Source organism: Pagrus pagrus, assembly GCF_965226575.1.
Source record: "Pagrus pagrus genome assembly, chromosome: 13".
NCBI classification, from domain to species: Eukaryota; Metazoa; Chordata; class Actinopteri; order Spariformes; family Sparidae; genus Pagrus; species Pagrus pagrus.
The window spans coordinates 7,553,510-7,569,030 of NC_140197.1; the positions used below are offsets into that span (position 1 = coordinate 7,553,510).

The following is a 15,521-nucleotide window of genomic DNA, read 5'->3' on the forward strand; positions in this document are numbered from 1 at the left end:
TGTTGAGTTGTATACAATGAGGTGTGTTTCATTTGGTCGCCTGTCGTTATAACTTCCAGGAGAGTCAGAAAGTGAGGAAGGAAGTCGCCGATGAGACAAAACGTAACATGAATAAAACTTAAAATACAACCTCATCCATGAACATTTGTGCCTGAGTCACGTCAGATTTTCAACTGCAACGTTGTTCAATGGTGTGTTCTCCACCAGCTAACGAATTCAGCTCCTGTTACATGTTACAGTCTGGACACACTGAAGGGTGTGTGTGAGTGTGTACATTTCCCCTCCAGCTCCAGTTGGCAGTCAACATTACAGTGCATAAGCACCTGGAAATGGGGGTCACCTCCAGGTATCCCTGCGGCAGTCAGGTTGATACATGGGAATGAAGATAAATCCACTTTTTAAATCCCAAAAGTTAGTAAGTAACATCTGAGCTCTCCTCCCATCCGAATCAGAGCAGAATCTAATGTGGCTCTGGCTGTTTATGCACAGTAAATTTATCGGAGTAAATTTTACTCAAATTGAATAAAATTTTACTCTGACAAAGATAATATTTGGTCCCAGTCTAAATAGAGTAAAATTTACTCTCATTGCTGAGTACATTTTTCAGAGTAATTTTTACTCTATTCAGTGTTTGTTTTTTACTCTACATGATGATATTTTACTCAGTGTAGTATAAAATGAAAACAACTCTCCTGCCATTTTACTCAAAATAGAGTTGTATTTCACTCTATATCGAGTCAAATACAACTCGATATAGAGCTGTATTTGACTCGATATAGAGCTGTATTTGACTCAATATAGAGTTGTATTTCACTCTATATCGAGTCAATTACAACTCGATATAGAGCTGTATTTGACTCGATATAGAGCTGTATTTGACTCAATATAGAGTTGTATTTCACTCTATATCGAGTCAATTACAACTCGATATAGAGCTGTATTTGACTCGATATAGAGTTGTATTTCACTCAATATAGAGCTGTATTTCACTCGATATGGAGTTGTATTTTACTCGATACAGGGTAGCATTATAACTCAATTCTGGAAGATTATCTAAACTTAAAAGATCAATACATCAGAAATTTGAATTTACACACTTTAATTCTTTAAAAAACAATACAATAAAATACATAAAGTCAGCCAGAAAAATACAAGCCAGAAAAATAAATTATGGCCTCTGTAAATTACAATTTTGGCCTCTAGTCAGCCTTCAATAATACATACAGTATAAATAAAAATAAAACAAAAAATGCCAAAATTGCATTGCAATCCATCTTGGAGTCATTTTTTTAAATCACAGGAAACGGTATGGTACAATAAACAAGCTTGAATCATCACGACTGTATGACATCTGTATGTCAAATGCTTTGTAACAGAACAGCTCTTTAACATCAACCACATGAGGTCCCTCAGTTGTACACACTACTTTGAATGCATTAAAATGCTCATCAAGACATATTGTTTGTAGTGCAAAAGTAACTAACAGTAACATCTCATCTTTGACAACAACGTGGTGGATTTTGTGAAAAACTGGCATCTCACATTGGACTTTAAGACAAACAACTAAACCTGCACAATACATATTTCATCAAAATCACTAACTGAGAAATCTTCAGATCTAGATGGGCCTTCACCAGGATCGGAACAAGGTTCATGTGCTTTATTGAGATGCTTTCTAAACCAAGAAAAAGTGCCATAAACTTGTGAACAACCAGCCTGACCACATTTAAGACGAAGTGTCTTTCCTGAACAAAGCCTGTGGATCAACTTTAGGTGCTTTATCAGGGAATTAACATTTGCTGAGGGCTTTTGCAAACAAAGCACAACATTTTAGTCTCAACTCAATGCAGCATTCGAGCTCTCAACTCTGCAACTCTGGGATTGACTTTAGTGGTAGCAACATCTATTTCATAAATGGCGGTTTGCAAGAAGTTGTACACATTTGCCAGATCCAGGTTGTATGAGGTGCTGAAGACAAAGTGAGCTTTGAAAAGCTCATCAAAACAGGCAAGAGAGTCTGGTGACTTACAAGGGATGGCATGTTTGTCAATCACAATGAAGTACTTGTGAATCACACTCCTCTGGGCTCCCACAGCAAGCAGGTAGGGTTGAAGGCTTTCTGTGATGCTGTCCAGATGCCCCTCGATGCTGGTCCCAGTCTGTGACACGAGAACTTCATTAGTGTTTACATTAAAATGAGCCTTGGTTTGCAAAAAAAAAAAAGATAGTGATCTCACCAAGATTTGACCACAATCTTTAAAAATGTTTAATAGGATTAGGAATGGGGGCAATATCATTTGAGGGCAATATCATTTACTTGAACTGTAACCTCACCTTGATGAACTTCACAACATGGTCACTGGCATGTCTGGCTGAGAGCTTTCCTGGTCTCTTGCGGCCTTGAGGTGATGGTGGCAGAAGGTGGAGAAGGATCAAAATGGATGACATGTCACTGTCCCACCCTGAAAATGTAAAGCAAAAATGTGCAAACATATTTTCACAAAAAGCTCAGTTATTCATATGGCTTTCAAAAACAGCTCTCCCTTCATTAGTATAATCATTTTATTCCAACATACCATTTTCCACTTCTGTTGTGGATTCAGCATTTTGAACCAGGTCTTGAAGTTCAGCTGTCTGTGTGAGGCCACGGCTTTGTTTAAGGACTTTCTGCTTGTAGACAGTCGGCCACTTCTCCAGGAACTTTGCAGAGATGGCATCACCAAACATCAGACTAAAATCCTGCTCAATCTGCAGACAAGAATAAGTAAAGACAGAACAGTAAACATTATGGAGTGCCACTATCATGATATACTAGAACCATAACCAGGATATTAGAAAAGGCCTGACACTTTCAAGGCAAGGCAGTTAAAGATGCACATATCATTCCTGCTATGTCTAGGAATCTTGGAAATGCTGTGAATATTTCAGAGGACTTCACTGGGTCATGAACCATCTTTTGGCGATAGGTGAAAGTCTGCTTCATCTTCTCCTTGACAATTGCTTCATCAGCTGTATGCTTCATCAATGCAATGGCCTCACAACACAGGTTTTCTGTCATTAGCCAGCTTTCCTCTCTGAGGAGGTCTCTCTCAGCCTTTGGACCACCTGTAACAGTGGTGGGACATTTACAGATTACTGGATTTGTCTGCTCTATACAAGTAAATGACGCTATATTGTGTCCTTCAGGGTTTCTGCAGGTTTAAGGAAGTTCAATTTCAGACTTTATGAACATAATTTAAGACCTAAGACCAATTGAAGAAAAAATAATAATGAAGTGCACGTGGTGGGAGTATTCAGAGAAAAAAAAGAAGAAGTATTCTGATATTAATACTGACAGCAAATTTAAGAGAAACAAAGGTCTATTATTCTGAGATTAGTCATTGAAACTGTGAGAAAAAAAAACTGACTCTGAGAATATCAAAGTTTTTTTCTTGCAAATTGACTATAACTTCAAAGAATATTCAACTGAATTTTTTCCCTAAATTTAACACTAGCTAGGTGTACTAATTCTGACTGGGCTGCACTGCACAGTTTGCTTTAATATGTTATGGTTTGTTAAGAGTGTGATCAATAGAATGTATTTTTAAAAAAAAACATTTGTGAGAGTCAAACTTCATAAAAGTACTTCATAATCCAATACATTTTAAAGACTCTAAGACACCAGCAGAAACCCTGCTCCTAAGATATAAGAAACAAGGCTCGGACACTCAGAAAGGAAGGCCAAACATGCAGTTGTGTCATCAGATGAAAAGTAGGATTCAGTTGCTTCAGACACACAATAAGAGCGACTAAAACAGTAAGACTGAAAAAAAACAAACACTTGCTTGTGCAGTAGTTTAAATATATAAACATCATGAATCAGACTTCCAAGTCCAACTACAATCAATGTCACATAGCTACCGATTAGTGTTGGTGACTGACGGGAGGTCTTCTTTTGTCCCTCTGATGCTTCCTTTTGAACAAATTTCAGTCGCCATGCCAGATACCCACTACAGTCTTCTGCATTGTAAAAATGCTCCTAAAGTAAAGAAAATGTTATTCAGTTTTGAATGAGAAAGTTAAAATGTGTTCATTTATCTCCTTAAAGTGGTAATCCCAAATATTAGGGCTGGGCAATTGAATGGTTGCCAATTACAATTAGGGCTGCCACAAACGATTATTTTGATAGTCGACTAATCACCGACCATTTTTTCGATTAGTCGACTAATCGGATCATACGTAAATTGAATGTATAACATACAGTTTATCGCACCAGCATGCAGCTGATCTTATATAACAATCATTAGCTTTCAGCTTTAAGTGTTTAAGGTATATGCTAACTAAAAATGAAGACAATTAAGATGATAGTTCATTAAACCTTTAATGAAATATGCTTGTAGCAACAAACAATTGTAGCATAAAGTGCAAACAGCTGAGTAAACGGATAAGGCACTGGCTGACCTAAGGAATTCAGGGTTTCCCCCAGAAAACTTTAAAACTTTATTTTTTTCCTCAGAGATTTTTACAATCTGGAGTCACGTGAACATGATCACGCGTCTTTTTCCGGTCAGTCGTCATGGAAACGTGACAATCACGGATCTACCAAAGATACTCTGTAATCTACTGTTTGGACCAGAGAAAACAAACGTGTGTAAATGCGAACCGTACGAGCTGAACAATGAAACACTGGGTCATGTTCACATCTGGTGAAAGCACCTCGGCTCACAGAAGTCCGGAGCTCTGACACCGCAGGGGACGACGTGCTAACAGCTAACAGCTACTAGCCTCTGCAGCAGCTGGCTGAGCCTCTAGAGCCGCGGCTCGGCTCACGGTAACGGCTACGAGGTCGACGTCGACTTGGTGCGTTACTCTCGGTCAGCTGGTGAAGCAGCGGTCTGATGAGCATGATGGGACATGACATGTCCCGTTATGCGCGACGAAGTTGTGACGTTGTCAGGTGATGAAAAAGACACCTGATCACGTGTTGATGGAGCGCAAGACTGATTTAAAATAAATAAACAATGTTTAGCCTGGCGGGGGGGCAAGTAAGACCTGGCGGCCTGCCAGGCTTATGATACACTGGGGGAAACCTGTTATTATTGAAGTTTTGGTCTCACTAACTTAAATATAACAAAAGTGCATTTTGTGCTCAGTGCTTACAACTGTATTCAACTTTACTACACTCTGACTCTATATCATCCCAAACTGCACAAGGCTCTTGTTCCTAAGGCTAATGAATCAAATCTTCATCGCTAATATTAACGTTTACAGCTATCAATATGAGTAAGTAGTAAGTTAGCTCTCTGTTTACGCTAATGTTAGCAGCTAACTAGCCAGTTAGCCTTAACGAGACGACGGTCCCTCTTCATCGTCGTTGTCAGCCACAACGTGCTTCCTTTTCAGGAGCTCGTGCATCACACTTGTGCTGCCGTGAAAGGCGAGTTCTGTCTTGCAGATATTGCATTGCACACTTTTTTCTTTTGTTTTCTTAAAATGCTCCCACACTTTTGAGCTCCGTTGCCGCCGGGTAGCCATGATACCAGAGAGCCCGTCTGGTATAACTTCAGGTGACACCACGGCTGACCCAGATTACCACTACTGCGCATGTGTGTCAAGGACAGAAAGGCAGACGCTGCAGTGGAAGGTGCCGCAGCAGTTTTGAGAGAGAAAATAAAGTTTTAAAAAAAAAACGACGCGTCGACTATTAAATTAGTTGTCGACGATTTTAATAGTCGACGTAATCGTGACTAGTCGACTAATCGTGGCAGCCCTAATTACAATTAATGAATCAGTGGTGAATGGGGGAGTGCAACTACTTGCAACCACAGTGAATACACCCACAGTGACACACCCATCACCCAGATGTCAATGAAGTGTGCACACACCACCCAAGGTCATTACTACGCAGGAAACTTACAGAGATGGCTCCCACAATTACCACCAGATTAGATCTTATAGGAGAGATGGCATACTGTAAATGGTGGGCACAGAAATGTTAACAGATCTTTCACTGAATTAAAATATCATCCAACAACAGTAAGTCGACAATTTAAATATTTACATTCTGCGAAGAAGGTAAAAAGATTTACACGGAAGTGAGGAGTAAATAAGTTTATTAATGTACTTACATGGCCAAACTTGCTCCAAGGATCAGCCAGATATGGGAACAAGGTAGTGATGCCCTTTGCATAGTCTTCTTTAACACGCCTTGGAGGACTTGTCCTACACACACACACACACACACTCTTAACTGAATGTACTGAGATTCAAATCTGTAAAAACAGGGATGCTGTACTGCACTAAGTCAAGTCAAAATATAGTGTAGCTAAAATTATTCAACATACCCATGTTCACTTGTCATATGTGCAACCAATATCTTGACCATATCACGTCTTCTGACATCTGTTAGGCTTTTTGTCCGAGCATACTCGCTCATGATCCTCTCTCCTCCAGGTTTGTTCTTCAGAATGTTTTCAATCATCTAAGAGAGGGTAAAAAATGGACAAAATTATCTGTTTAACTGACAGTAAGAATTTTGGAATTGTCAACTTCAACTTGTCAACTTGCTGAAAGTAATTCTGCAGAGCTTACTTGAGCTCGACTGGTATCGTCAGCTCTCTGTCTTGTCGCAGGACTATGCTGCAGTATGATGGAGTCATCAGAGTCCCCCTCATGGTCTCCACTGGAGTTATTAGCAAAGGAGTTGCTTGCAGAAGAGCTCTACGAATCTAGCAATCATGTTAAGATTTAAGGGGTGGTGCAGAAGAGCAGAGAAACCAAGATAATTTCAAAATATAAAAATGAGATCTACTTGACTCACATATTTAGAACATGTTAGATTAGCCTGGATTGTACAGATGAAAATAAGGCTATGAACTTATATAAGAAACTCACCATCAGGATTTGGGTCTTGGGGTAAACAAATCTCCAACACACCAAGGTCTTGTTTTTTTACAAGAAACTCGAACACCTCCTCGTCAACTTCAGTCTTTGAATCATCATAGACTTTTAAGTCCAGAGTTGGGATGTCAAATTTCTTGGCAACTAAAGACAAAAGAAAATTGCACAAGCTTACTGACAAATTCGATGTGTGTTGTTATAGACATTAAAATGGTAACTATAGGGGGAAAAAATCTCAGACATTTTCTTATGATGGCATTTTAGGGCCACTTTCCACATTTCTGTCTTTTTATAATTTAAACTGCCTTTCTATTTCATTGAGTTTTTAGCCCTAGTTGCACTTTTTTGAATTTATGTTTTAATTTCATAGTGCACAAAGACAATGGGCCGGATCTACTAAAGGTTTGTGTGTAGTAAAACGTGTGCAAACTCGTACAAGCAGATTAGTACAAGCAATTTAGGATCTTAGTAGATCCGTACCATTGTGTATTACTGCACTATTTTAGTGTTTGGGTCACGACTTAATGGTCAAGAACCAATGTAGGTCCTGAGACTAGACTAGTTGAGAACTACTGCCAGACGTTATTTTGCAAAATTTGTGAAATTTTTCACTCACCACAGTCCAAAAACAATTTGAAGGTCAGTTGCCCCTCATAACAAATGTACTTCTGGCGATCTTTGTACTTTACTCGTACAGCCTGCATCCTTAATGACAAGACACAAAGAAAATGTATTTCATTTACATTATCAAAAATATACACAGCAATTTAGTAGTTTTAACAATTACAAGTTAAAAGACAGTACAACAATTCCATTAATTAACATTAACACTTAAGTTCTGAATTTCCATTTTCTGTGCAACTCATGCTGTAATATAGCCAAAAAGTAAGCAGACGGTAACTTAAATAAATCCTGGTCAAAGAAATAACTGTATTGTTGAGGGGTTTCTGTGGGGGTAAAACAAAAAGCCAATCATTGCATGTGTCAAGTTGACCTGCAGCTGCTAATTGAATAGCCCTGCTCTATATAGCTCTGTTCAGAGTAAAACACACGTGTTGCACCAGAAAGGGAGCACAATTACATTCTGGTCCACCTGCAGCAAATGAATGCAGTTTATGCTCAAAATTCAGACCAAACTACAGTTAAAAACGTCTTTCTCCAGCGCTCTCCTCTGTTTAGAGTCAAATACACGTGTTGCAACTGCTCAGCAACGCCTGCTAATGTTTGTTAAGAATAACTGATACTGCTCCGTTGATAATTTACGTTAATACAGGCGTTACACCGAGTCGCTTGGCATTAATACCGTCTATAAACCACTAAAAGCGCAATTAATAATTAATTAATGTGCACAATTGCACAATTTGCGTTGTCAAAGCTAACGGTAGCATCTAGCTAACGTTAGCAACTAACGGTGCTTTTCAGCGGGAATGTCGGTCAAAACTTTCATCTTACATACAGTAAGTTAACTAATTAACGTTACAGTAAACTTACCTGACATCTCTTCTCTTCTCGTCCGTGTCGTCGCTGCCAAGGATGTAGCTCGCTGCCCGCCTGGTCTGCTCAGGTGTCTGCTGCTGCTGCTTCATGCAAGAGATTTGTAATGGCGGCAGAAACGAAACTTAACTGGAACATTAGTGGGTGTGGTTTCATGCTGTTTTACTCCAGTAGAATTTAATCTGTATTTTTGCTCCTACTCTATTGGCTGCGAGTAATAATTATAGTCAAAACTGATTAAATTCGACTATTTCGGAGGAAAATACTCTGCACTCTGGAAAAATTACTCTCCTGTTTTGCCTCCAGCAGGTCTGGCTCTGCACCTGACACTCTCCCCCAGAGCTGGCCAGCTATGAGCAGCAGCTTTTAGCCTTGTGTCCGACGTGGCACTTTCCACACAACTCTCAGCAAATGTCTTTTCATTCGATTGAGATAACCCTCGAGGCAGAAGTTACAAATGTGCTTTTAATATTTAATTATGCAAAAGTTGACGTGACAGGTGTTGTGTAACCAGTGAATATAGCAACAGGCAACCAAATTAAGCGCATCGTTATCTTGAGTAAACTTGTGGATTTCTCTGGTTTGGACGCTATTGGAAACATCTGGGATGATTTAAATACACAACTCCACAAAATGATAAAGGTCTAGTCTTCATATCTTAAAAGCAGCCAAAGAGGAGATTGCCTATTGTAAAGAATCTTGTGTCAAGTGAAACATAAGGCGAGTAACTCTTCAGACTAAACTTACATATAGAAACAAACGTGAATTTTCTTTCATATGTTATTGTGTTAAAAGAGATTGTAAGCAACATGAATTAAAAAAGCGAACAAATACTTTGTGCTTCAGAGATGCACGTGAGTAGAACTTCCTCATTTGGCTGTTGCTGAGCAGATTCAGCTGCATACTATTCTGGTGCTCTCCTACAAACCATGAATGATTGATGCGCAGAGCCATCATGTCTCACTGCATTATGGTGGACAGAGAATCATGCTGCTTCAATCAGCTAAAAATCCTCCAAACTCCTGATGTTTTATAGCAAGTGGCTATTTTCAGCTAGAAGACATAATGATTTTAGTCCTTTAGTATTTCTAAAGGACTGGAGCAGGTTCATGATGTATACTGCTAGATGGTGTGTCAAGGAACGGTTCAGTCACATTGGTAGCTCAGGCCAGTGCTGAGTCAAAGAACCACTGTTTCAGAGGTTTGTGTGCAGCCCTTGTGTATGCACCCAAAGGTTTTTGGTAAAAGTAAACACCCTGTGGTGAAACAGACTAAGGGTTGGGTACATGTAAAGTGACAGAAATGGTTGTGTAATGAATGAAAAAGGGAAAGGGTCAAACCCCAAAGGCTCATTTATGCCACTAATACGTATGAGCATAGATATACTGTATGTCCATCTCAAACGATGTAACTGTAACTGCCCACGTTCCTCCATGCATGCATTACATTGGCATGGATTTTAAGCAGAACATCTGCTAGAGGTGAAAAAAACATGCTGACGGTGGAAGAAGTTTTCATATCTGAAGGTCGAGGGGATGGTGTCCAGTGACAGCATTTTAACATTTGTAAGTGTTACACAACTGGATATTTTCAAAGAGACCTCGGGGCATCTCCAGCCATGTTTGTGGCAACAAAGGCAGGTTAAGTCCAAAACATTAGGTTTGTCTAACTCTGCCCAAGCGGTTTTGGTGCCTAAACCTAACCAGAGCATGAGCACAATGTTGCCACATCATAGAACTGAAAATTGAACCTAAAAAAACATTACGTTGTAACATAAAGAAATGTAGAGTTTCAACATTTCATGTGGTTTGCAGATATGTACATTGCCAACATTTATTCTGGCAGATGGGTTCCATGTTGACCGGATGATAGCGCTGAGTGAAAAGCCAGATGACCAGATGAAGTTAATATAATTCATCCTTCAGCGGCTATGAATGTGCCTTTTTTTGTGATGCTTTTGTGGTCTGATGTACTTTTCTATTCGCTAGTAACTGTTGAGAAACCTGTGTGTTCCTGTGTGCACATGCAACACTGTCTCCCCATAGTGTTTGAGTGCATGCATATAAACCTGCTATTACGTTTGTTCATGTGTGTGCATGTGATTTATGAGACCTCTGCACCCACTATTCTCTCCAGTGCTGAGTGGAGCTGCAGCACGTGGGAGCTGGGTTCCCCGTGACTGCTCTTCCCCGTGGCATCCTTTCAGCAAGATGCAACCATTTACACAACCACTCTCCATACGTATGGTGTGTGCGTGCGTGTCTGTGTGTGTGTGTGTGTGTGTGTGTGTGCACGCACGCACGAGCGCACTGAATCTGCATTATACAGCATGTTGATGTGGCAGAGCGACTGGCCATCTGCGAGCTGTTACAGATAATTATATGCATTGTGCGAGGTTGTTCAACACCTCATAAAATGTGTACATGTGTTCCTGCTGAGGGGGGCGGGGTGAAAGAAGAGAGCGAAAACAAAGGAGGCGGCCGAGCTCGGCGCACGTGCAACATTGGGATTATAGTGTAGCATCTGAGAGACGTCGATGTCCAAGTTTCACAGAGATAGCTTTAATGTCGATGCTGTATTTACTGGCTTTTAGTCTTTCCTGGGAAAATCTCGTGATTTGTGGTAATTGTAGAGTTCATCAGAGATCCTAATCCAGTTTAAATCCTCAATTTCTGTAGTTCCTGCAAACCAACCTTTAGGGAAGACTTGACATAAACGTGACACCAGCTTGAAAGTAAAACTTGATCAAAATTTCTCTCCAAATTCCCTCCTTGTAAAAGGTGTCAGTTTGTGGCAGCATCACTGCACCAGCCGGTCTGCTTCTGTGTCTGAAGTGCGTCTTGCCTGCCGACATGTAGCAGCTGTTTGAAAACACTGTTTCACAGTACACATGAACAGCAGTCTCATGAAGTCTTGTGCTTTTATAACCTGTCCATCCATCCCCGACCTCGGCCCTACATACTTTACACTACCTCTTCTCACTTCCTCCTTTCAGCTGAAATAATCACTAAAAACATGAGAGGTCCTTGCATAACAAGAAACTTAAATATAGGTCGTAAAAAGCCGCTTTAATTTTCGGCCTATGGTCATATTTCTGAGCACAGGCTCTATTCCAAACAAGTGAAGAAACTGGCATATTTCCCAAAATGTAATATTGATTTATGATATTGACCTTTTTTGTATCTTTGTTGTGTCTTAAAAGCTGAGCTCCAGGTCACAAAGGGTTAACCAGCCCCTCTCCTGTGTTGCTGTGGATATGCTGGCGTCCTGACAGGTGTAACAGGAGCCTCCCAGTGACTCTGCCCTCAGACAATACTACACATTGTGCTGCAAAGTCACTTTCATGTGGACTGCTGTCATGTGGCAGGTTACAGTGGGTGTCCGGGCGAATGAACGTGCAAAGGTTCATGCATATTGTTGGACGTTATTCAGCCTAATCTTGTTTCTCTATCTTTTGGACAGGTCAGCTGTGAACATGTGAACCTGCTCTGGATACAATGCTTAAAAGAAAACATAAAGCAGATACACTCAAATGGAACAGCTGCAGGGTTTCTTGCTGGACTCAGACCAAAGAGTGACTGCCAATGTGTCACTCTGCTCCACTCTATCATTTTCTAGACTCTCTGTACAGAGACAACCAGTAGTTACATGCTGAAATATGATGACATTTGAAATCTCAAAGCACAATGGTCTCTTTGTAAAGGAAAGGCAGGTTTTTTGTGGCCTCAACATGCTGCTAATTTAAACTCTGGAGGAGTAAAAAAGTAAGGAGGGGTGGAGTTCCAGAGGTCAGCAACGCCATGACTTTGTGGATCAACTGCTTGTTCATTTGAAAAGTCGTTAGTAAAGTGATAGATGTGGTATAAATCTCTTTGTTCCTCCTTCTACCCCATGCAGACTGCGGTCCCAATTTACTTTCTGTTCAAACCAAAAATAAGTCAAAAACAAGATTATTAAAGTATAATTTTTCAACCTCGAACCGATTATTGATCCAGCTAAATGGTTTGATTTGTGTTATGCATTTCTGTAGGCAGCAAATGTGAACAAGTCTAAAGCTGCATTCCAGAGAACTTGAAACTGGAAAATGTCCCACCTCCTACTAGAAAAAGTACTGGAAGTCAGAATTCCCATCTACCCTGACTTCATGAGGGAGCAGTTGTCTGACATCACACAACAATGGCAGCATCCATGGGGAGGTAAGCTAACGTGTCAGATGGTTTGTTTCACAAATCCATCTGGAAAGGAGCCACACGAAACTATTTGGAAAAGGGCCAGCACTTTCAAAAAATACTTGGCAGGTGATTGGACAAACGATTTGTCTAAAAAAAACGAAAAGAAAAGTTACTTCTTTCCCTGACCATCCCGTCTAAACCACTTTGGCAGGATGGTATTTGCAAGCTGATATGATCACATGATCTCACAATCAAGCTGCCTAGCAAGATAAATGGTGAAGGGGTAGGTTGTATTTCTAGACCACAGTATTTGTATCAGGCTCGTGCTTTTGTGACATTTTGACGAGGAAATTCCCACCTGCAGTGTTGACTGGAAACACAATGGGCTGAGCAGTTCTTGTGCATGGTGGAACTTCTTGCACTTTACTTCGATGTCCATGTTAACAGGTTAGAGCAGACACTCTGCCGGCGTGAGTAGCACGGCTAATACATGTGTCAAGAGCGGCTGCAGCGGCGTGACATCTAAAGATTCAGAACCTCGCCATTTTTCGACATGCACGCAGTTCTCTGCAAAAATAGACCTGAAAACGACCTGTAGACAGTCAGATCCACATCATACCCGCGTTTCACTACAGTTTCAAAATCTGTTTGTGTACAATATGTCACAGACATGAAGAGAATACATACAACATGAAGGGCAGCTTTTTTTCCCCGTTCGCTCTTTCTCCGGTGGTAAAGGAAAATCACGTCATAGTTAATAGTTATCAAAGACAAGCCTAAGAGTCTAAAGCCATGCTAGCAGCTCTGCAGGCTGTATTATTGCAGAAGGGCTGAGCTAACTTGAGCTCATTAATAGCTCAAAGCCAGTCATCCAGGTCATGGTAAATCTAGGCACTGTATCATAGGCAACTGGACTTGTTTCATCAACTTAGTGATGCATGTTAGGATACATAACTAAGTGTGGCGATGCTACGAGGGTCAACTTGATAGAGTTTGATAGCCAACAACGCCACCTAGGGGAATTTCACCCCCAGGAAATCCAAGTATATCACTATACCACTTCTAATATACCAAAAGGACACAGGTTTAAAAGACACTGGCTCTGACGTGATTCCAAAAAAAAAAATTTTTTTATTATTGATAATGTTCTTTCTTTTAGAAAAGACAATACAAATTTCCAGTAAAATCAATAACGAAAATATTGTGCAATCCAGTCGGGGGCCACTTTAAAGCTTTGATCAAGTTGTCATTAAAGTGGTAGGTACAGGGCTGAGGGCTCACCGGGCAGAGATGACTTGCTGATAGGGAACAGGGAAGGATCCTTATGCTACACCACACGTGAAAACCACACACTGTTCGCACCCAAGTGCACTACTGTACAGAAAAGTGAGGGGGGACCGCCACCACCGGGATCAGCCAGTCTCCTGCACCAGTGGCACCAGCAGCTCCTGTCCAAAAACCAAAAGAGAGATAACCATTAGGCCAGGCAATAAGGTGGGAAACTTGCACTAGATAATGAGCCCAGAATACACACACACACGGATCTAAATATCACTCTCACACACACACACACAAAATAAACAAACAAACAAACCAAACCAAACAAGTATTAAACACTAAAATGGTAATAAGAGCTTTGAAAAAAAGAAAAAAAACCAACCCAGACAGAACAGCAGTAAGCGGCCCATGCAAGGTGTAGGGGCCCGCTTGGTCAGATAAGCAGCTGGTGAGATGTGGAGGCTTCAGGGCTCTGGCGCAGGAGGGACACACCACAGCGATGCAGCTTTAACTGTTAATAGCAATCAGAGGTGGCAAAGTCATTTAGAAACAGCTGGACACGGCACATATACACAGAAGCACGAAACAGATGAGTCAGCCTACTGTAGGAGTTGAATGCCAGGCAATGCATTGAAACGTATGCGCCAGCTTTGAGGCCACGCTCCCCCACCTCCGACGGCAAAACACCGCTGCAAAGTCAAGCATACATCAGCCACGCTGCTACGTAACAAGTGCGCTATGCAACACAACCCGGAGACATACCTGACAATGTGAAATGGAGACGAGCTCAATTTATCCCCAGGGAGCACGGCTCACGCACACACAGCCGGGACAGCGCTTCCCCCACTCAACCTCCAGCCAGATGACAGGTCGACTCTGCTGCAAGCAGAGAGCGCATCAGACACCATAGTGTGGCAAGGTGAAGAGGGCCCGGGCGGGGATTGAACCCACACCTCCCGGGTAAGAGTCATGCGCGCTTGCCAGTCAGCCAAAGGGACATCCCTTTGGCCAAGTAGCCAGGGCACATGATCAATTGGAGGCATAGTGACCAGAACCTCAACTGTCATATCTCTCCCCCTCTTTTCACAAGCACGTCCTCGTGCTTCCGCGCAGGCTGCCACACATTAGGAATCCATGGACCCACCCCTAGTGCTACATGGATCCTGCCGACAACGCCAGAATGTGGCAAGGTGAAGAGGGCCCGGGCGGGGATTAAACCCACACCTCCCGGGTAAGAGTCATGCGCGCTTGCCAGTCAGCCAAAGGGACATCCCTTTGGCCAAGTAGCCAGGGCACATGATCAATTGGAGGCATAGTGACCAGAACCTCAACTGTCACAATAGCAAGCTACAGATGCACAGCTATTAACATGGTTGGGGACTTACCCAAGAGTATGAAAAGAAAAGTACCACCAGCCCGTTGCACCAGGCCACACCACGCCACGCTGCAGACGCCGCAGTCAACTACTGAGACGAGGTAGAAGGACGCACACCTGAATCAGATGATCCTCTCCCGTATATAATTTTCAGGGCGCCGCCCCCGTAATCAAGGTGAGAGAGGATGACTGCTCCCAGATCGGTGACACACACAGTGGGCAGGAAGTAGAGGAAAAGCCACACTTAAAGTAGTACACACATAATAATAATTCAAAAAAAGAAATGAGCAACCCGCTCTGCCGTCTCATGCATTTCAGTCCAC

General features: G+C 41.6%; 2 protein-coding genes and 1 long non-coding RNA gene across 3 annotated transcripts; all 3 read right to left on the minus strand.

Annotated features, from left to right (window-relative positions):
- Positions 1–992: 992 nt before the first annotated feature.
- On the minus strand, positions 993–6,684 carry LOC311268045 (uncharacterized protein). The gene is made up of 8 exons (XM_084371383.1): positions 6,571–6,684; positions 6,324–6,460; positions 6,108–6,201; positions 3,901–4,018; positions 2,939–3,105; positions 2,577–2,748; positions 2,335–2,462; positions 993–2,159 (listed from the first exon to the last, which is right to left on the minus strand). Exons 2-8 carry the CDS (start codon positions 6,458–6,460, stop codon positions 1,842–1,844), a joined length of 1,134 nt encoding a protein of 377 aa, XP_084227509.1. The 5' UTR covers positions 6,571–6,684; the 3' UTR covers positions 993–1,841.
- Positions 6,621–9,001, minus strand: LOC311268046 (uncharacterized protein). The gene is made up of 4 exons (XM_084371384.1): positions 8,371–9,001; positions 7,496–7,584; positions 6,874–7,023; positions 6,621–6,707 (listed from the first exon to the last, which is right to left on the minus strand). The coding sequence occupies exons 1-4, from the start codon at positions 8,463–8,465 to the stop codon at positions 6,700–6,702; spliced, it is 342 nt and encodes a 113-aa protein (XP_084227510.1). The 5' UTR covers positions 8,466–9,001; the 3' UTR covers positions 6,621–6,699.
- Positions 9,002–13,689: 4,688 nt separating this feature from the next.
- LOC311267960 lies at positions 13,690–15,299 on the minus strand. The gene is made up of 5 exons (XR_014623897.1): positions 15,209–15,299; positions 14,586–14,702; positions 14,427–14,512; positions 14,206–14,334; positions 13,690–13,993 (listed from the first exon to the last, which is right to left on the minus strand). It is a non-coding gene; the product is annotated as an uncharacterized lncRNA (long non-coding RNA).
- Between the last annotated feature and the right edge of the window lie 222 nt (positions 15,300–15,521).